Raw genomic sequence first — 23,310 nt, 5'->3', positions numbered from 1 at the left:
GGATTGTTCCCAAAAGCCTCTAAGGTGAACGGAAGCACAGAAAATGTTACCTGAACTCTTGCCAGGACAACCATTTACACATTACCATATGAATCAAAATCTGACTATGGTGAATCTACTGTCCTGAAAACAAAATATTTTAATTCCAGGGAGAAACACTACCTAGCATCAAGTTCAACAAAGCACTTTGCTGAGGAAGCAAAATCAACTCTGCTAATAAATAATCCAATAGACTATCTTCTCCAAACAGTTTAAAACATGGTGTCTCAGAAAATAGATATTGTTTAATATACATATATATATGCATATCTCAAGGGCAATAAGGTAGCTTAGTGTTTGAACAGCTCTGCACTGAGAGGTGTGAAGTCATGGAAGGGTGAAACTGATATCCTCTAGTCATATATAACCATATAGGGGACAATGTACACACTGTTTTTGCTGCTCAGCTGGATTCTGAAAAGCTGCTACAGTAACAGCCAACATGGGACCTTAATGTACCAAGCATTACCAAGTGAAATACCAATGAATAATGAAGCAGTGCTGTCTAATGTAAGAAATGAAGTTAATTACCTTTCTCTATTTCACTTTGAAAGGACAATTTCCGTCTTCGTAGTTTGTAGTTATCTCCATCCGTATCATTAGTAGTTTGTGATCTTATTATGAGGTCAGACTTGATTAATGAAATATGAAACATAATGACAGATTAGTCCCATCTAAAGAGAGCAGTTTTTCAATAGGTGATTGACTGTTAATCATGTTCAGGCTTTAAGAAAGGCAATATTACACAAGTCAGTCTGAATCAGCCTCTCCATCCCCAACTAATGGTATTGCTCAATGTTAACATTAAAAAGTTCATGCAGATTGAGCGAAACCAACAATGTCACCACTTGATGGTGAAACAAAAGTATTTTGATAATGTTTACATGGAAAGCCGTGTGTTCATGTGTTATCAGCTTCCTGAACTTGCACAGATGTGGTTTAAGTAACTTAGAGAAATTAATTAAAAAAATATTAAATAACCTCTAACAGAGAATGTATACTATTGCAAGAAGTAATGTGGTAACTGATTGTAATTAGATTTATATTTAAGTACATGGTAAAGATTATAAAGGTTACATTTTACAACAATAAATATAAGGCTGACAAACACCAGACACTTTACCCTTCATTATTTTATCTTTCTAGACCCTCCCTTCCTCTCTATCGGATTCAGTTCATTCAGATACTTATTTCCATAGCAGAACACAATGTTGTCTTTTTCTATCCATCTTATAGAAGATGGATGTGCTTTTTTTCCATAATAAATACAAGTTGCATTTAACTCTTCTTTCTACTTATTTAAAACTGAGAAATTTACAAATAAGCAAATATAACACCAGTTATGCTCTTTGTGAACATACCCATGGCATTGGCTTCAGCCTATTTCCCTTCCCTGTGCTAGTGAGGTTTCCCATACCACTCAAGTAAGCAGATTTGCATGTGGGAGAAGGGCAGAGGGAAGGAAGTGGGAAGTGTTTACATCTTTCTCTATTCCCTTCATTGTAAACCTGGTAGGCAAGGTGCTTCAGTGGTGGCCCACTGGTAGAATAACTACAGGAAGAAAAAGGCACTTTTACATAAATAGGAGGACAGGAGCAGAAGTTGAGGCAGAAGCACCTATTATTCAGATAACAAATCTGGATCTGAGTGATATTTTGAAGATCAGAATGTGCTCATCACTTCTTTTGGGGGATGATTTTCTGGATTGCAATAGACAGTGGAAGGCAATTGGAATTGCTAGAGAAAACTGGTTTTGCAAGCTCAGAGGCATGGGTGAGCCTGTCCTCCCTTCCCTGTATATGTGAAGTCTAGCAATTTTTTCTTAGTGGCTGGTACAGCAGTAAGAAATAACAACTGAAAAATTTCTAAGGAACTGAGCAGTGAGGACTTTCTTTGTGTATTCTACACCACAACACAAACGATGGAGTTTTGTTTCAATTTTCTCAGATCTGAGGAAAAAATAATGATAAAACATTGATGACAATGTAATTGCAGGAAATAATTGCTCAGACTAAAATCGTTAATGCGAATTTATCTTCAAGGAATTTTTCAAATATGTGGACTTTCAGTTTTAACTTAAATTTATCACTAGACTATAAATTCATTGTATTGTATTTTGCATGTAATTAATAATGATGACCTTTTCCACAAACACAAAAGGATGACTTTTAAAATAAAGAATAGAATTGGTCTTTTATTTTCAGAATGATCTTTTATTAAAAAAAAAAAAAGCCTCAGCATAAAAAGATGTGACATTTCTTGTCAGAAGTTATATTTGTTTTAATTTTTTAAACTAAAGATCCACATGTGATTAGCAAAGCTGTCCCTATCATTTACAGCCCAAAACGCAGCGTTCTTTGTCTCCTTGTTTCTCAGAAGGCCTTTGAGGCCAAATTATGTTAGTTCCTTCTCACTGAACCTCTGCTTTTCCTTAAAAGTATAGTCAGAAGCCACAAAACGGCAGTATCTCAGAAATAATGAAATGTAAACTAATCATTCTATGGGCAGTGTAGTCCATGTTTCGTGGCCAGTGCTACTGTACCCTGCAACTTTCTAGGGAAAGCTTTAGCTCCAGTAGCACGAGCTGGGCAACAGCCTTTCCCCTCTCCCCTTCAGGCCAAACCTCCCCTTTCTTTCCCAATTCAGACTGACCCCAGCAGTCTGAGATAAGGAAACACTGGTAATTTTTCTTCTTACTTGAAGATGCAATCTGGGCAAAAGGGGACACTTAGGAGAGTCACTGTGGGAAAAAGAGACCAAGAATACCTGAAAATCTGAAGACTGAGTGAAATTTGAAAAGTCCCTTTTATGCTTTTAGTCTCCTAGGAGGTAGGGTGCACTCCAAGATAAGAGAATTAACAATTCATGTTTGAAAGGCAATTAAATATTTTCTATTGTTAGACACAGAATGAATCTGGATAATCTGATTTATCTTTATTTTATGGCTGTACAATTATATTTAGTGTCAAAAGTTCCCCTTGTGGTGACCCAGGATATAGTCATCTGAAAAAAACATATTTTCCACGGCTTCAGCAAAATATCCAAAATCCCTCTGGCTGAAACTTTAATACTCTTTAAATATAGAACAAAATCCTGTTAGATTAACATCATCTGAATCATTTCATTGACTTCTGCTGAATTTAACTGACTTCAGTAGGAGCAATCAGGTGAGTATATTTTTTTAAAACAGGATTTGGCCTCAGGCTTTTAGCTTTTAATTTTGTTAACCTTGGTATTTCAATTGCTATTTTCAAGTTTTGTTACTGTGGGATGGATTCGGCCCAATATTAAGAAAAAAAATCACTTATTGTATGTACCTTTGCAGTTTCATCTCTCAGATTAAAAGTCAGTTCTAGATTGGTGAGGAAGAGATCAGAAAATTCAGGGTACATGTCCAAAACTTCTAGTAGATCTTCTCGCTGGATCTTATGCAAGTCACAGTAAGTTAAAGCTCTCACATCTGCATTTGACTTCCCTGGTTTTGCATAAAGATGTACCATCTCTCCAAAAATATCATTTTTCCCTGCAGAAAGAAAATTAGATGGAGATTATTATTTTAAACATGAATAAGCCATTAAATTGAATGATGTATTTCTTTATGATAATGGTGTAGAATACTTGATTTTACATGAAGTGATACAATCAGATTACCATTGCACATATGTTGTTGTAATTCAAAAGTATTATTATTAAATATTAGAAGTAACATTATTAAAATCAATGAAATTACATAGACATGTAACTGGACTAAGTGAAAGCCAAATCTAGTTTCATCACAGTTTTTCTTCAGTTCCATCAAAACAGTATGAGTAGAGCAAGTTCCTTTGTCCTTTCTCATAAAAATATTATTTGACGATTTAAATCACATTCTTATGATGAAAAAGATGTAATTTATGTTGTTCAGCAGAGTCCAGGACCTGTTTGGCCTGGAATCTCATCTTATTAAGAATTACATGAAGAAACAGACCATACTTGAAATATATTTTAGTAGAAAATGACTTAGTTTTTACATCTTTCAGAGGGAATGCAAAACTTCCAAAACACAGAAGTTGTTTTGAAGAAGTCCTTTAACATAGCTGCTTCTATTTTGATACTATTACAATTCTTTCCGTCAATGTTGACACATTTGCAGTACCTGTTTGCCAAAATTGTCATCTCTATTTAATTGCTCATTTTCCCCAAATCTGCACCTAACCTTCATAAATGCAGAGCATTCATAAATGCAGAGCAGCCGTAGAATATAGACCTGTGCAAAATATGCTGTAAACTAACGGTTGCAGGGCTTACCTGCAAAATGGGGTTTGGGGGAGAACTGGGAGAACACTTGTGGAAAATAGTGGTCATAGCAACTGAGAAACAGTAAACTGGTAAAAAAGAATATGGGGTGATTTTGCCTCCCTGTTAAACATTTGTGGGTTTTATATTAGGTTACTGCAAATAGTTCTGGTTTTTTCATTTTCTGAAAAGGAAGCTGAAAACTGGGTGAGCAAGCAGCTAGAAGATGCAAAAAATGCTTTAAGGGCTGATTTACAGTATCTTAAAGAGCACGGTCTGTTTAGCTTATCAACAGGAAGATTAAGAGGTAACCTGATTATGTTGCATATATCCTTATAGAGAGGAAAAATTACTTGGTACTAAATGCCTCTACAATATAATAAGGAATGCATAGCAAGAACCAATGGAAACGAATTGAAGGAAGACAATTTTATACTGGAAATAAAGCACACACTTTTAACAATAAAAATGATTAACTATGGAAATAAACTGCCAAGAAAAGTGATCCCTTTTTCATCTTGTTATGTCTTCAGATCAAAACCTGTTGCTTTTCTTTCATCAAATATCGTTCATTAGACACAACATATATAGTTAAAGGTACAAAATGTAACAGGAGTCAGTGATATAACAGAGGTTAGCCAATATAATCTAATAGTCCTTCTGGCCTTAATGTTTGTTAATGCAGAGGTCCTTATTCAAGGCATATAATACCTTCTCTACAATATGACTATTGACACAATTGCAGTATTTTTATATCTTGTCTGCAAAGCTGAAAGAGGTGGTAGATTCTACGAGGTCCACAGCCATTGTATTTTCTAAGGATTTGGCACAGCATTACTGTTGTCAGGTCAGTACTGATCAGACCTTACTCAGCAGCATCAGACAGTACTGATGAGTTGAGGAAAAATGGGGGACAAAACCAAAATTTCTCAGAACTCTTTGATTTCTGTGATGAAGTTGCAATAGTTGTTCAGGGTGGAAACTTCATCCATGCTACCTCTGTTGGGCTGAAATCTTTTCAACCTCAGAGGACAAAGCACTAAGTGTTTTTTATGTCCATTTCTGTGTGTAGGTTTTTCAGAAAGACTTATTAACTAAAAATATTTGATTAAGAATTGTTAATCTTTGTTAGGTTTCTGTGTGATTTCATTGCAGAGTAATTTTCATTTGTATCATCTTCTATTCTTTTTAGCAGATTCTTTAAGATACCACAGACTCATTGACTGGAACCAGCTATCAGGCAGGCTCCTGCCTCATGGATCATGCAACACTTGTGGGCCAACAGAGCGGTTCCTTCTGGCTGCAGTTGTGCACAACTGTCTCGCTTTCTGTCTGGACCACCATTCCCTGGGAGAGCGGGGCTCCAACCTCAGCTCCTGGTGTGAGAAGCTGTAGGCTGGAAGAGATGCAGTGGCATTGCCCTGCAATTATTTGGGTTTCTGCTGCAATGTGAGAGCACAGGGATCTGATGTGCATAACATGCAAAACTTGACCAGTCTGCATCTTTGGTCTGGGAAGAAATTACTGAGTTCATAAAGTTGTCAGATTTTCTTGATTGTGAGTGCTATAGAAATTTACATGTTTTTGATGTAAGAGATGAAACCCTTGATGAACCACACTGTTCATAATCAGGCAAAAGCACACAGGTAAGTAAAAACCTCACACTGTTATACTTGCATGCTCCCTACTTTGCTTGTGCCTAAAGCTGGCCCAGCTGATGAGGTGCAACAGCATGAGATGACAAATTATCTTGATAACACCATCTAAACCTAGGGAAGGACTGCCATAGGCACACCCTTGTACTTCTGCTCACGTATCCACCCTGCAAAGTACTAGCAGAATAATCAGTCACAAGTGGATTAATAGCAACGTACTGCTACCAGTCCACGTTTTGCTTCAGCTAGTTTTCTGTCTGTAAGTTCCTACAGTGGATGATAAACAGAAAGGAGAACATATGAATGATGTCACAGCTGCTGTAGGTTTTCATACACCAAAATCCTTACTCATCTACTCAATTATTCTTTGCTTTCTTATTACCTGATATTAAATGGGAGAAACAAATCAGTAGTCTTGTTTAGGTAGGGTTTTAGTTATTTTACTTTTAAAATTGCTGCAGCTAATGAAGTCTTATCAGTTCCACGTAAGAGCTATTGCCAGCTGCAGGTGAGCTTCCAGCTGGATTGAACATTGCTCTAAGCCATCTTCATTGGGAAAGAAAACAAGTAACTCCCTATGATATACAAACAGGAACACGTTGATAAGGGATATAGGGGAAACACTGGTGTTATTACACTTAAGTATCAAACTAGACCAGATTAATCTCTTATTCTCTTCCTTTTCTATATGCTTAGTGGGCAGAAGCAGACATTTCTGAAAAGCTCTAGAAGACATTTTGAATGCCTGAAGTAGATATATGTTTTTCTCCAGCTAGCGTATAGGGGGTCTATGTGTCTCAGTATCCTCATACACTGTTCAAGAAAAGGGTGTCCTTGACTTTGATTGCTGCAGCATAATCAGAATTGGAGTAATCTGGTATCTGCTTGCCTCAACTTGCAGTTTACCACTTACCTAAGGATAAATCTGACTCACTCTGCTCTTACATTTTAGATATCCCCAAGGACGTGGCTCTTTGGCACACATAAATTATTGCAGTAATGTAGACTTTGCTCCTTAAACAAATCATTTCTCTGCTTGATTTCAAATAACAGTGAGTAAAGCATTTACAAATTTCCTTCCCCAGGAACAACAATGGATATTTCTTTTTAATACCCTGACTCTTTTAACATGCCTTGTAGTAGTCTACTTACCAAGAATGGCTACAACAATGTCACTCTTAAGGATTTCAATGGAGCCTCTTGACACAAAGTAAAGAGCAGTGAGAACATCTCCACAGTGCACTAAAGTGTCTCCAGGAGGTGCATGTGTTGTCTTAAATTTCATAGCCAAAGCTCGAAGACAGCCTTTACTGGCCCCCCGGAAAGCTTTGCAATTCTGAAGCAAATTTTGGTTGAGGTGCAGACAAATGTCAGCTTGTAAGCATTCTGGAAACCCCTTCAGGACCTGGAAAGACAAGCATAAGGATTTCATGTCAATGCTATGAAAGTTGCTTTATGTAATTTTTGTGTTTTCTTCCTGGACAGAAAGAAAGAAGTCACATACCAATAGAGGTGGCCCAAAGAGCTGCCAGAGTATTACAGTTCAACAAATGCATAGTGTAATCTACATTGCAAAGCTTATACAATGTGAATGCCAACGTACATACTAATGTATGTAGTGGTTACAAAATTCATTATTAAGATTTCTCTCATTGCAAGAAATGGTATCAAGGTATATGAATAAATATACTGCAGTAAAATAACAAATAAGACAGCTAAAGAGAGAGTCTTGACTGGATTTCACCCATTTGGACTAATATGTCTATTTCCTTTTTATCAGTTATAAAAGTACTACATTTAATATAAGAGAGGTTTTTGCTGAAATAACCATGACACTTGTAAAATGAGAGCTATCTGAACAAGATCAGATGTTTTTCAGAGAGAGGGCATTTTAATGGGATTTTCCTGTTAAATATGTTCTGCTTGCAAGTGTAGGACTTAGATTTTTATCTGAAAAAGCAACACGTGCCACTGAAACAATGATGTTATGCAGATTTACGTAGGAAGATGATTAGTTCAGCAAACCACAGGGCTAGTTGCTATAGTCCTTGCTCATCTCTTACTTAGAACAATGGGAGTTTGCCTGGAGTAGAACCACATGATTCCTCTTGGGTACCATGGTAACATGTTAATTTGCTTCAGAAGAAAAAAAGTGAGCTACTTACAACGTGGTCATTATGTGTGAGCTTTTCTAAATTGTCTAGGATCATCTTTCCTCTGCTTCTTTTAGAATCAATAAACATTTCTGCTACAGACTTCTATGGGAGTATTGCCCACCTTGTGAATCTGCCCGCTGTGTTAAGGAATGAGCCTGACACATTATTATGCACCACCCTTTCTTTCTGTTAAATCCTGTTATCTGCTGTCAATGATGTTAATGGGTCATATGCTTTCCCTGGGACTGGCTACACCTGTTGCATATTTCTAAGCACAAAACATGACCTGATGTTACCAGTCTTATGAATATGTGACAGGATGTGTCTTTTTGTTATTAGAGCAGTCTATTAATTCATTCCTGCTTATTCTCTGCACTGTTTTTCTACAAACCCGTAAATATTCCTGCACAGAAAAAAAAAATATACAAAATGCATTCACTTGTTGCTATATTAATTCTTACTTCAGCACAATAAAGGTCTGTGCACTCACTCTTATTGCATAAAGATATTCACAACTCAGATCCCTTGCTAACAGAGAAGATGAACAAGTTTCTGATATGAGGCTTCTGTCCACACAAGCCAAGCTATGATTTACAAATGAAATATTAGTACCTTTAACTGAGTTGAAATGTTTCTATGATTGCTAATGGAAATCAATGCTGTGAAATAACAGAATGTTTTAACACACGTATATACATAAATTATGATCTACAGGGCATTACCACATGAAATTTATACATCCTCAGAAAAAGCCAGCATTCAACAACAATAAGCAAAAGAAAATATGATAAATGAAAAGCTTCTGTGGTGCCGCTCTGTTTTCAGTATCAATCACACCACTAGAAATAGCTTAGTATGCAATTACTTTTTTTATTTTAATGTAATTATATTGAAATAAAAATATTGTGGGTTCTAGCAACTTATTTACTGAATGATACCGAGAAACTGATAACCAAATACGTCTGGTTAATGATAGAGGTGGAGAAAAATTGCAGGTGTTTATTTTGAAATTGTTCTCTAGTCATGTGAGTGAAAAAGACCTAGTTTGAAGTAATTATTTTTCTACATGTCTATCTGAATACGATTTAGAAGAGCTCAATTTTTTATAGGATGCAAAATAGGAAATACATTTTCAATTCATTTTCAATTCAATTACAAGAAAAAATATTTGAATTGTTAGGAAGTCAAGAGCACAGCCTTAGGATAAATTGTATTAATTTTCCACATCAGCTTCTGTTTATCTCATTTAACAAGGAATTGTACTTTACCATTAAGCAAAAACCATGCAGACCATGTGTGTTGGTTTATATTTCTGAAGATACTTTGGGGATTTCTTTAAAGAAACAATTATTTTGGTAATTAATTTATACTTAATATGAAACTGTTCTAAAACCTTTGCATATTAGTTAATAGTTATTTATATGCCAATAATATCTGAAAGATACTAGCCTTTGTTCAAGTATCTGTGATTAAAAAGTCCCTGCCCCATGGAGCTTACATTCTAAAATAGTCGTTATACATCAGAGAGGAAGAACATTTACTCTTTAATACAATTGTCAAATGTCTAGAAGGAAGACAGGTGCCCAAATAACACTGATTTCCAATGGAGTTTTGGAGATTACTCAACTAACACAAGTATAGAAATGCAACAAAGAAGCTGATTTGAAGAGAAATTTGTTAAAACATTGCTATATGCTACATTACTAAAAGGAGCTTACCATATCGTTCACATTGTATGTAGTGAGGTATTTAATCCAAGTCCAGTAGCTGACACTATACAGAATTTGATGTTTCCAAACTAAGTTTTGTATTGTGCAGTACAGACAACAGCTTGACAACCCAAGCCTCCATGTGCATTTGTAATATTCAGATTTTCATTACCTTGAGAAAATATTTCTTATCCATCAGTTTTTAGCTTGTGTTAATAAGGAAGTATCTGATTCTCACAGTTATATTTGATTGTCTGTGTAGAGCAGGAACAATTGTATTGAAAATCATGTTCTTATAATGCGGCAATCAACATCAATACATTACGTGTACACATACTGACAACTCTAAATATTAGAAAATCATCCATGCAGTCTTCAAAATCATGAGACTACCTTGAAAATAATAAAACTCTAAATATTGCATTTCACTTCTTTTGTTGTGAGCCTTTGGAGTCTTTAAACACATTTAAGTCACACTAATGTAACAACAAAAATTCAAAATACACTTTTCTAAACAACTAAAAGCCAGCATAATCTTGAAATTACACGAATGCAGGACTAGGTGATGCAAAAATAAAATAATTTTCAAAATAAAATTTTGGAAATGATAAAGCTAGTATTGCTCTTTAAATAGCATTATTCTCAATGACAAATCCAAAATTAATAAATCATTTGAATACAGGTTTGGGTTTCAATCATTCCATTCTTTCCTGACATATTTCTATTGTTACACTCAGTATCTCCTCAATAGTGATTCCACTGGGCCCTGGTGAGAAAAGATCCTGGATTCTCATGGTTAGAATCATAGTTAGAATCAGAACTCTTGCATAATTCAAGAGACACAGATCTCCTAAAAAAGCAAAGTAACAAGATATACAAGCAGCCTCACCCCTTCCCCCCCCCCCCCCAAAAAAAAAAAAAGAAAAAAAAAAGAAAAGGGAAAAACACAGTTATGATGCTGTGACCATAGGCTCCAGTTGTCTCTCCTTGATAGTTATCAAGTCTAAGTTCAGTCTTCTCATCCTGTCTGGAATAGAACTTATTCCACATCAAATAACATTGGTTTATCTACTTGGCATGCTTAGAGAGGAGTAAAGAATCATTCAGTGAGAAGTAAAACTTTTTATGTGGAATAAGTGATTGAAGCTGATGAAGGAATAAGCGAGGATAGTAGGGACATGGTTCATATTGCCTTAGAGAATGTGTTTTTTTATAAGTGGAGAGGGAGTCCAGCTTCATTAATTTCTCTTTTTCAAGATGACAACAAGGTATCACTCATACACGTATCAGACACCTTTGTGACAACAGAATTGGAGACATTTATGTGCCCTAGCCTCAAACAACTAGCAAATGTTTGGGGCACTGATAACTTTGTTTTGTTTGGATATATGATAAAATTCATTACAATCTTTAGATTTTCTCTCCTCAGTTCTGGAACAGGTATTGACATCTGTCCCACAGAAAATATGTAGAAAGCACCCAAGCTGAAGCAAATTGGGATATTAGCTACAATAATTGTCATTAAACATGGAAATATCATCACATTCTATACCAACAGAATCACAGAATGGTTGAGATCTGAAGGAATCTCTGGAGGTCATCTTGTCCAACCTCCCTGCTCAAGCAGGGCTACCTGGAGCTGGTAGCCCAGGATGATGTCCAGATGGCTTTTGAATATCTCCAAGGATGGAGACTCCACAACCTCTATGGGCAACTCGTGCCAGTGCTCAGTCATCCTCACAGTAAAAAAGTGCTTCCTCATGTTTGGACGGAACCTCCTGTTTCAGTCTGTGCCCATTGCCTCTGGCCCTGTCACTGGGCACCACTGAAAAGAGCCTCGTTCCATCTTCTTTACAGCCTCCCTTCAGGTTTTTGTTCACATTGATGAGGTCCCCCATGAGCCTTCAATTCTCCAGGCTGAACAGTCCCAGCTCTCTCAGCCTTTCCTAGTATGAGAGATGCTCCAGTCCCTGCAGTCTGGCAGTAAAAGATATTCCTTTAATTCTGCATGTAATCTTCTGTCATACATTTTCTCTGTTGAAATGTAGGTGGGATCAAATGTTAAATGCCAGGCAGCAGTTGAAGAGGGTACAAGAGAGGTCTTCTGTGTTGTGGATCTGTTTGGGGTGTGTTGAAACCCATTTTGACTAAGGCTTTCTTGTCCTAGAATCAGAGTCAGACTTATTTATTAGTGGCAAGTAGTCAGCATATAGAGGGAAAGATAAAGGTAGGCTCTCTAGCTCATCTGAAAATTTAAGCTGGCATAACCTGAAAGAGTAATTCTGGTCCTTCCCCCCATTATCTGTTTTTTCCTGCCCTGTCTTGATCTCTCCCTGTGAAATGGTTTGAGAAACTGATCCTCAAAAAAATGAAAAAAAAAAAAAATTAGAGCAGCTGAAGGTATAAAGAGGCTGGAATAAATATACTTTGTGTCATAGACTATGCATACTTAATCTCTATTTGGATCTCATCTGCACAATATAGATCTCGGGATATGTTGACATTGGCATCACTAAATGCTGAATAAAGTTCTTGAACAATTTGAATAATAATTTTTGAACTAATTACAGGGAGCAAAACCTATGCCTTAGAGAGTTTACTCTAGTGGGGATTTATACTCAAAATTAACATTTTTTCTGTCTTAGTTTGTTCTGTAAGAATGAGTGAAATAAATTCATAGTAAGTCATATATTTTGTGAAATAACCTATGTCTTTAATTTTTATCTTTTTGTCACGTAATTGTAGCACTATTTTGATACTCTTTAGCTGCACAAATCGCACTGCATAGATTTTGAATTAGGATCTCTGTCCTCTGGTACCTATTGCCTCTGATGGAAAGAGTAGTGCGGGATTTAGTTCTGTCACAAACATTTGACTCTCAGATCTGAATAACATCTTAATCTAGGCTAAACCTTTCTGTAATTCAACCTAGTTCTATTTCTAGAAAGAATTTAGAGTTTACTATTTCTTTGATAGTTAATTACACAAATTAACTATAAGCAGAAAGCCAAAACATTTCCAAGGACTTTCACCATTTAGAAAAGAATGAACAAGGTCCCAGGTGGCAATAATTCTGCTCCAGCAGCTCATGGGCTCCACACAGAATAAGGATTATTTCTGATGATTCCTCTTCTTCATACAGGAAAATTTTGCAGGTCAGGTTTTTTTTGTTTGTTTTTGGCAGGATATGAAGGAGGTCCCTACGACAGCTGAGACAGAAGAGCAGCAGTGTGTGATGATATGCTAATTCACCTTTCAATGAGATTTGAAGTCTGACAACCTTATCAAGAATTAGGATCTTTTGCTTTCAGTCATTGCCATGACACAGATTTGTGTGACATTTTTATGTTGAAATTACTGGAGCTGCAGTGGATCATTCTTCATCTATAATTTTATTACAGTTTCCGAGTACATCTGAAAGGTGATCTCTGAGATATGTTACATTGCTGGGTGAGGAGGACAGAAAATGATTTCAGTTTCTTAGACTGTTGACTTCCTCATCAACAGAAAAGGTGAATGTCTGTAGAAGCTGGAAGCTGACCAGATCCATGTCTTTCCAAAAACATAGTGATAGTGGAAAATTGTTAATTGCTCTTGTTTTTGAGACATTAGGCCACAAAATACAATGCGCTGAGAAACTGATAAAGGATCACTTTGCAAATAGATTGATGTTCTTGAAAGACTTTTTTTTCTATGAGGTCTTCTTTTCTGTAACTCGATTAAATGTAGGCATTCACGTTTTTTAAGTGGTCTTGTTATAGAAAATGAAAGAACAGCTCTACAGCTAATCATATCTGAAATACTTTCTGATAGGTGTATATGTCTTATATTATATACATATTGCCTCTGTTTAACCAATTACTACTACTTTTTGTTCCAAACACTTCTAATTTGGATAACCCTTCTGATGGTATAAGGAACTTCTCCCTGCTATTTTTGAAATTTTGATTTACTTTTCTAGTTTTCTGGTTCAAAGAATACTACGGGCAATAGTTCTGTTGGTAGAATTGTTTTGGTTATAAGAAGTGATCACAGTAGGAGGAAAAGCAAGAATAACAAAGGTAGTGGTGTCATCCAGTGGCCAATTTCTCACAAAAGAAGCCTTGCCAAAGCGATGATGAACCTGGCATTTATTTCATACAGTAACATTGCTGGTTTTGAACCTTCAAGATAGGTGTGTGCTCTGCTGTGCTTGCATGATCACTGTGGCCAAGACAATTTATCACAGGTGTAAAATCAACCACTTGCTTGGATGCTTGCAGGAGAAGGTTCCATAAATTTCTATATAAAAATTCTGACTTGCTCTCTCCTTTCATGGTACTGGGTAAAACCCAAAATAAAAAGGAATCTGTCCCACATCCAAAATTTTAATTAACACGTACATTTGGCTAAACACTTTCCAAAGCTTGTCCCACTTATTTACTTCTTTGAACTCTTTTTAAAGGTAAAATAAACTGATAAAGCTATTCAGATGCACAGAAGATCCATGGAAAGAAGGGGGGGGGGAGGATTGTAAAAAATACATGCATAACTTAAAAAGGGTTGTCAAACACTAAATATGTCGTCTTTTTAGGGTAAGCGTCACAGGCATGCTATTATCAGTACTGGACTGATAACATTGGAATGAAGAGGGGAAAAGAAGGCAAAGAGAGTTTAGGAAAAACAGAACAGGATAGTTTAAAAAATAAAAATAATATCTTTGAATCTTTGGGACTTGTGACATCTTTCATGAAACAATATACACTGTAAATGATTTTTTTGTAATTTAACTTTGCCAGTGTATACCACAGGGATATGATTTAAATTGTGCTTATTCTATAGACTCAAGATTTTTATCCAGATTAAAATAAATCCCAAATCCTGTTTATCCAGTCCATGCATAATTATGTGGAACTGTTTTTATCAAAATACATTATGCAATGAAACATAATCAAAGAGATGTAGAAATGAAGCAGAGGGGAACAAATGAACAAATAAACAATGTTCTCAGCATATTTCACCAGCAGATCTTTAAAGCTAATTTTAAGTTTAGCCATTTCAAATGAGCATAAAGTATTATCTTCTGGTTTTCAATATAAAGGGTAGGATTTTGTTGAGGAAATCAAGTTTATTTAGCCTTAGTGCAGTATTATTCCTGAGGTGAAAAGGTTTTTTTTTTTTTTTCCTGAATTCTTAAGTATATTACTGATAATAATTTGAAACATATTTTCTAATATTATTTATATATATATATGAGTATGTGTATGTATACATTGCATGTACATATATATATATAAAATGTAAATTATTCATGCATTTCATATTTCAAAGGAGAAAGAGGATTGAGTTTTTGAATTTTATTCGATTTTCAGTCATGAAATGAAAAAAAGACACACATTGGATCAAATTCTGCCTTCAGATATTTGCAAAAATCTCCCAGTAAATATTGACAGGAGTCAAATACATTTGTCTGCGGACAGTATCAGCTCTTTGGTGTGTAAATGCAAATATTTCATGCAAACTTAAGTTAATACCACATGCAAGTCCATCTCATATGCACATGGCTTATAGCCAAGAAAACTTCATTGGTGCTTGTGCTAACATGCATATATGGTTTGAACTAAGAGCATTCACGCAAAGGAAAATGCAGAATGATCAGCATGGCAACTTTGTCAGAGTGACATTCCTACAGAGCAACTATCTAATGCAAACCAATATGCACATGACCTTTTTTGGGCAGAAAAGCATGATTTGAGTTGTGGGGTAAAACAGTGATTAATAAATGTGGTTAGATTAGCATTTCTTAATGTCTAATTTTTAGTAACCATTTTGCCCCACATCTGATTCTACTTGGATTATTTCCCTTTGCTATCTACCCCTTCATCATGCAAAAAGTTACAATTAAAATTAGAAAGCATTGAACAAGCTCTAAACCCGACAGATAACATGGATATTCTCCACACTTTATACTGGAATTAAATTTGATATAAATACCTCCTGCTCTTACCAGTGGGTGGTGTTATTCCATGTATTTAGGTATGAAGCAGACAGGAAAGAGATAAATCTTTCATAAGTACAACATAAATCACACAATTCTTATATTATCCTTGCACTAAGTGTATCATATTCAAACTCACTTTTTAAGAAAATTAAGAGACTGCCATACTTGTGGGATGGAATTGTGAACAGAATAAGAAATAAAAGATAATAAAACAAGATACTAAACTTGATTTTTTTTCACATTTTATTTAAAATAAAGCCTCCATACTGCCTCACAATCATGTTGCAGAATATGGGCTGCTTAATCCATTTAGTTAGTATTTCACATTAATGACAAATCCAAGACTAATTCCAGTACACCAATTCCTGCATTATGCAAAGTTTAACCTGACAACATCCAGTTTTAGTTACTATTTCATGTGAAACAGGTGTTCTTAGTACATCCATTAGTGGTAATGAATTAGTTAAGGCGTACATGATTTTGTAATATCTTCAGAAATAATTCAAACAGCTACTTGAGGCTTAGGCTGCACCCACCTGCAGCTTAGGGCTTGATCCTGCAAAGTGCTGAGTACCCCACAATCCCATTGCCATCAGAGGGAATTAGAGCCATTCAGTGCCACACAGGGTGAAGCTACTGACATTGCCTTCCATGGCAGTAATCCCCAGCAGAGGTTTATACAAGTATCCTTGTCCTGCACTGGGCATAATATCCCTCTGGAGGGGACGCTCATGGAAGTGGGAGGCAAAGCCCAATATATTTAATTTGCTGTCTTGCTTTTAAGATCTGCTTTACTTAATGGTAACCATAAAGTCAAGCTGTCAGTGATTCAGCTTTATAAAAGCTTTTAATCAAGACCATTGTTTCTGCTTACTTCATAAAAGTGTACCACTCTGACAGTCATTCACAAACATATGTATAGATACTACACGGAAGCTGTTTGAATTTATGTCAAAATTTTGGAGGTTGATTTCTAGTTAAATTGATACAAAAATGTATAGATTTTCTTGTTCTTGCCAGCTTTCCGGAGAGCTCTGCAAAGTCTGTAATGTATAACTGAGAATAGCTCTGGAAAGCATCCCTCTAGAGACACAGATTCACAGATCCTTAAGATGCACAATGCTCTCAGTGTCTTCACATCTATGTCAACTTTTCAGAAAAAATGTTGCTGTCTCCAGAAAATAAACCAGAAATATAGATGCTTACTTTTGCTCATTAGCAGATTGTTATTCTTTTTTAGCTGGCCACATAATATATTTTCCTATAAGGAACATTTACAGTTTTTTTATCAAGAACAGAAAATATGAGTGTTGTGCCTTGCCACTTCCTAGAAATGAGATTCTATGGATTGCTAAATGGTTAGTAGTACTGTGTTGACTTTCAGTGCAGAATTATGTGGTTGTGAATGCAAGCAAACTACTGTTCAGACAGTATGATTAGAATATTTCGCTCTGAAAAGAGAAGCTAATCCACCTGCCTGCTCCTCTCTTCCACCCACCCCCAATACACCTGTTCTAGATTACACAATAGGATTTTGAAAAAGAATTGATCTCCACAGGTTTTATAGAAGAGTAACTCTGTAAATACCAACAAAGATACTCTTGTTTGATACTGGAAGTGAAAATCAGGCCAAAGAACAAACAAAATTCGGAACAGCTTTATCTGAAATAAGAAACTTATGATTTTCTTTTCCTTGTCTTAAGCTTATAGTAGTCAACTGCAGTTCTCAAGCTTTCCTATGCACAGTGAGAGTTCAGATTTCTGATATAGCTTGTAATAACTAGGCAGTTAAATGCTTGGATGCCAAACTTGTAATGGCTTGGTTTTCAATAATTGCTATATATCCACCTTCTTAAGCTTGTACTTTTACAGCTCATAAATACTGAAGACTTACAATCTCTCTCTAAATTCTCATGCATTTATCTATTCCTCAGCATCTGCGCCTGAAAAATGGAACAACATACCATGTTCATGTCAATGCCATTGGTGTACGTCCACGCATGCTGGAAGTATTCCTCAAGTCGCTGCCGCAGAGGGTTGGGGATTTGATGAAAGCGTATAAACTCCTTTACTCGCAGCATCTGCATGTGATACCGTGCAGTTCCCGAGTAGAGTCTTTGGATTATTGCAGATACGTTTCCAAAAATACTAGCGTACATTAGTGCTGGATTAAACAGAAACAAAACTTACTTTAGTCATATCATTGGGTTTTGCAGATGATGCAACAGTTCTTACGATGTACTTTGTATGTAAAACAGCTCAGATAAGACTAATAACATTTTCAGAGATGTTGATTTGATTGTATCAGTACCAACTCAGTTAGCAGATGAGGCTTAAATACTAAATCGTAATCAAGTTGGTAATATTTATCTTTGGAGATTTGTATTCCTAAATTTAGTGTTGTTAAGTTAGGTTCATCTAATTTTACGGACCTTGGTAGAACTAAGAACTAGGAACTAAGGTTAAGTACAAGTTAAGAACAAAGGGCAGAGTTAAGAAGGTACACATATATTTATAGGTTCAGGGTTTAAATCAACACATAAAATATAATTGTGATTATCAAAAAATGATGGGCTATAGTTTCCTAAATCCACTCAAAACTCAGCTTCTTACCCTATACAGGATTTGCTTACAGACACTGATACACAACACGAAACTTCTGACAGTTTGCGTAACAGATTTTGAGTAGTCAAGCAACTTCACTACTTCCTGGCACTGCATGAGTCACAACATATTTTCACATATAACATTGCTTCCCCTGGGAATTTGCCCTTCCGGCTGCATGTTTATAATCTTATTAGCTTAGACTGTTAAGTCATTTGCTCAAACACTGAGAAAAAAAGAAAAAAAAAATAAATTAAAACTACTTACAGCCAATCAACATGACACAGATGGAAAAGATTTTCTCTGAGTTGGTGTTGGGAGACACATTTCCAAATCCTACACTTGTTAGACTGCTGAAGGTAAAATAAAGTGCTGTAACATATTTGTCCTTGATGGATGGTCCAGAGCTTGCATCACTCTTATTGTAATGCTTTCCTAATTGTTCTCCTAAAGAATCCAACCAGCCAATCTTGTGAGCCAAGTAAGGTCTTTCTACATTTCCAATGGCATACCAAATGCAAGCAAGCCAGTGTGCAATTAGTGCAAATATGCACATAAGGAGCATCAGAACTGCAGCACCATATTCTGAATATCTGTCCAATTTCCGTGCTACCCTCACCAAACGCAGAAGTCTAGCTGTCTTCAGAAGACCTATTAATGTTGTTGTCTGTAGAAATAAGATATAAAAAGAAATTGATTTTCTCTGTTAGCAAATATGCTTTCATGAATAATCAGCATGAATAAACCAGTCCAAATTCCATAATTTTGGGGAATCAGCAAAACCAGTAGATTAACCCATTTCAAAGTAATCTTAATTTCATTTTCTTTAAACTATCAAACTTATTATAAAAACAGTGAAGAAAACAATAAGAAATGTACATTTTAAATTAAGATATATTGAAGTTGTCATTATCTGCTGAATACTCTTCCATTTGGAATATTATTCTTGATCTGGACTCTTCAATCCACCCTAATGTACTTAAATGATCCATTAGATTCATGATGTTTTGGCATGCTGAAGTCTGTAAGTTATTGGAACTACTCATAACTATATGACCGACCTTGTAGGTAATAAGTATTTATGATGTTTGAACAAAGCTCTGTGACTATATTCGTTCCTAACTCAGAGACTCCTTGTAATGCTCTGGCACACATGTTCTAGAAGAGAGAAGGAATAGGGCTGAAATGTCCCAAAGAGTAAGTATCTTATTCTGCAAATATTCTTCCTGTTTTTAATGGTCAGAACACTCTATACAGGTAAAAGAAGATGCACCATTGTGAATAGAAAATCATGGAAAAGTTACTGTTGCCAGACTCCAGATTAATCTTCTTTTTGCATCTTTCATCCTGAAGCTTGCAGGTGTAGTGGTAGAAGCCAGTAATAAAAGTACTATACCATTAAAGAAAAATATGAGTCAGTTATAAACCAGGAATATATTCCAAGCTTTTTAGAGCAGACCTGCACTATGATTCATTGCAGCCTCTTTGAGGCTCTGATCTTTTTAAAGGAATGATAAGTTTATTAATGTAAATTTACAATTTCCAATCAGTAAATTGTTTTCATACTTGTTAATTCCTTGTAAAAGAGATGATTGACAACATGGTAAACAGTAACTACTTGATTTCAAAAAGAACTCAGCTACCTTTTCCCCTCCATTAAGTCTGAACATATATTAAAGTATTCAGTAAATGTCAAGAATGAATAAGTTTTTGATAAGTTTTTTCTTCCTTTTTTTAACATGCACGTATATTACATAACACTTAACTGGAAAAGTTTTCCGAGCCTTACAAACCACTCTGATGGTACTATGTGTCACGTTAAAGCTTTCTTTCAACAAGTATTAGACTAGTTTTTATGTTTTATTAGATCCTTGTATTTACCATGTTTCTGAATAAAATCCGAAAGCCCTTGGAACAAAAACAGAGGCTTTCTTGGCTGCATTTGTCAGTGGACAGCTCGATATATTGTTCATATTTTCTGAGTAAATAAGCAAGAGGATAATGTAGGGTAACACTGGGTAACACTCCTTGGTTCAACAGAGAATCACAGAGAATAATTTCAGGGTGAATTTCTCATTGTCACATAAAGAAGGCTGTTTCCTTGATTGTGACGTCATCAGCCTGAAATACCATATCCTTCAAAAAGCTATGCCCAGGCTGAGCTTCAGCATGTGAATATTGCCATTAGGTACATTTTTTTGGTAAGGTAGATCAGGCTTAAATATTTATGATCCCTTAAGGAAAAGAGCAATCTTAAGAAAAGCTAACATTTGTTCTTAGTGGGGTGTTGGAACTATTCTATTACAGATGTAGTCATCTGTCTACACCATGCCAGAGGCAACATATTCTGCAATGCCCCTTAAATAGATCAGAAGGTAGATTGTGACTCCAAAATATGTCAACAGTGTTCCACCCCATTCTTAAGATAAGACTTGCTAATATTACGCGTCCTCAGTGTCAATCCCATGGTTAAATACTGCATCAGTGTGAGTTCTGGAGTATGCTGGAGGTGTGTAATACATACAAACTCCATCTCTTCAGGATGAAATCAGCATGACTGAGACTGGATATGCTTTAAACCATCAAGAAACTCATCCTGAATTTGAATTTTCTTTAACACAGTGGAGAGGCTTTGACACTAAAATACAGCTGGCAGTAGAGGTGGCAAGCACGATCCACAGGTTTTGGTGTGCCTTTACATGCTGTCCACTTCTCAGTGTAGATGTAGCCTTCACACAGTAATAGTCCACCTCCCATATGTCACTTGGCCAGGGACAGAAGTACTTGGTGTCAGAACTATGCCTCATGCAATGTAATTTCCTTGGTGTGCTGGAACACTTTGCTCAGCACAGCACCCAAGGAGGCAGAGGTCCTACTCTGTCAATTACCCACCCTACCCCATCCAGTGCCAACAATTAATGTCTGCAAACAGCAATCTGATAGATGCTACTCTTTTCTCTGAATTGCTTGCTGCTCTGTTTTCATCATACCTAGCTTTATTAGCTGGACTACAGGTTCAAGAGTTACTGGATACCCACAGCAGGATTGTTTTTTTGTTTTGGTTTGGTTTTTTTTTTTGTGTGTGGGATTTTTTTTTTTTTCAGTAGCAACATTTACTGTAAGCCAGAAGCACACAGGAATCTCATAGCTACTGAAACTATGAATCCGGATTGGTAGAAGATGGGTACAGAATAATTTTCACCCACTATAGTATATTCAGTGCAAACAGCATTCCATTTATGTAAGGCATGTAACTGTTTGACTAAACTGGAATTCATTAGGACCATAGCACATACTTAAGTACTTTCAGAATCTAAAATACCTACAAGACATTGAAGAAGTCTTTTTCAATTGGTAAGATTTATTAAAAAGATAAAGGCATTAAGGTAATAACCATTTAAAATGGATTCTGCCAAAACAGACATTCTGTTTCCTCAAATTCACTTTTTCATTACAAATAAACAAAATTATAGAGAAAAGTAAAAAAGATCAGCTTAGATTTATCCACTGCACTATTTATATATTCCAATCTGCCAATCTAACATTTTGTTAACCAGTATAGCCAATGTAATTTTGATATTTTTGCCTTGCTTGGTTATTGTGCTATTTGGCCTTTCAAATGCTGTTTGATTTTTTCTAGCTATAGTACAGGAGGGAGACGTGGACTAAAAGTGTATTGTTTTTTTTTTCTGTTTTGACTTTAGTAATAGCACAAAAAATAAATAATACATCGTGCCTACAATGGTTCTTTCATGCCTACGTGGTTCTTTTCATGAGCTAAGTAACCACATAGAAGACATCTTTAGTTGTTTTGGTATAATTATTCAGTTCTGCTAATAAGAAGCTTGAGAAAGGTTAAAGTTTGTCAATTATTTTCTCTCCAGGGAAAAAAATGACCTTCTAAAAACAGGAGCTCATGGATACTACGTTTTCTAAGTATAGGTCACTGAATTTATTTTACAAAATCCTTATACATTGCAGCGACTATCCTTAACTCTGATTAGTCTTCTTTTTTAACAGTGAGATTAGTTTATACCTTCAGTTTCTCAAGCCCTGATGCTGAAATGATCACAGCAGGGGGCTATTTTGATGGACAGCAATTGATTACAGCACGATTTCAACAAGGAGGGCATCAGTCTATCTGATTGCAGAGGGTATCATTAAGAAGTTATTGTTGTATCAGACTGGAAGAGGGAGCTGGTATCACCTAATTAATTATCTGCATAAATGGTATTCTGCCTGTGAAAAAAGACATTTATGACTCATGACTTTCTCACTGATGGCCAAATCCTTAGGTTTCCTCCAGATTTTTGTGTTTCTTTTTTTTCTTTCTTCATAACATCCATTATCATTAATGTATAAATCTATAATGTCATCTCTTATTTGTCTCTTTTTAAACCAAATAACCCACTGAAGTGTATGAGTAGCTCAAACCGTCTCTTCCAATGTGCATTAATGTGCACTTGCTTACACACTATTTCATCTGCTAGGGTCCTTTCCAGCTTCCTGGTATTCTAAGGTCCTCAGTTTCTCAATAATTTCTTGTTACCTATCTTTTATGTTAAAACCATCATCAACCTTCTACCTTTTTTGCACCCTGTAAATAAATCTATTAAATATGAGTACTATAGCATCAAGCATAGTTAACTCTTTTCTCTCTCTTGGAAAAATCTCTAATATATGCCAGAATTTTGCCTTTCGGTCTATGCTCCATTACCTTAATAGCCTCTTCTGAGCACTGTCATTGTTGAAGATCTTTATGCTGTATGCATCATGATACTGAAAATGCTAGTACAAACAGAAATTAAATAAAAATATTTAAACTAACCAAAACTTCTTATTTATAGCAGGGTACTGGTACTTCCACTGCCATTGATAAAGGACTGCCAAAA

The 23,310-nt window shown here is 35.7% G+C and overlaps 1 protein-coding gene across 3 annotated transcripts in view; it reads right to left on the bottom strand.

Moving 5' to 3' along the window:
• KCNH7 (potassium voltage-gated channel subfamily H member 7) overlaps nucleotides 1-23,310 on the bottom strand; it is a 250,019-nt gene that overhangs the window by 25,138 nt on the left and 201,571 nt on the right. For 2 of the 3 annotated variants that reach the window (XM_087733494.1, XM_087733496.1), the window contains 5 exons: nucleotides 18,686-19,085; nucleotides 17,779-17,978; nucleotides 7,122-7,374; nucleotides 3,357-3,562; nucleotides 571-670 (listed from right to left, as the gene is read on the bottom strand). In XM_087733494.1, coding sequence (XP_087589620.1) covers nucleotides 571-670; nucleotides 3,357-3,562; nucleotides 7,122-7,374; nucleotides 17,779-17,978; nucleotides 18,686-19,085 — 1,159 coding nt within the window. The remainder of the gene's footprint in view (nucleotides 1-570; nucleotides 671-3,356; nucleotides 3,563-7,121; nucleotides 7,375-17,778; nucleotides 17,979-18,685; nucleotides 19,086-23,310) is intronic. The other variant, XM_087733495.1, reaches the window with a different exon arrangement.

The sequence above is a fragment of the Nipponia nippon genome, unplaced genomic scaffold (genome assembly GCF_047370975.1).
Source record: "Nipponia nippon isolate SJK-2023a ecotype South Korea unplaced genomic scaffold, ASM4737097v1 scaffold_5, whole genome shotgun sequence".
Lineage (NCBI taxonomy): Eukaryota > Metazoa > Chordata > Aves > Pelecaniformes > Threskiornithidae > Nipponia > Nipponia nippon.
This window is presented reverse-complemented; position numbering and strand designations above follow the sequence as displayed.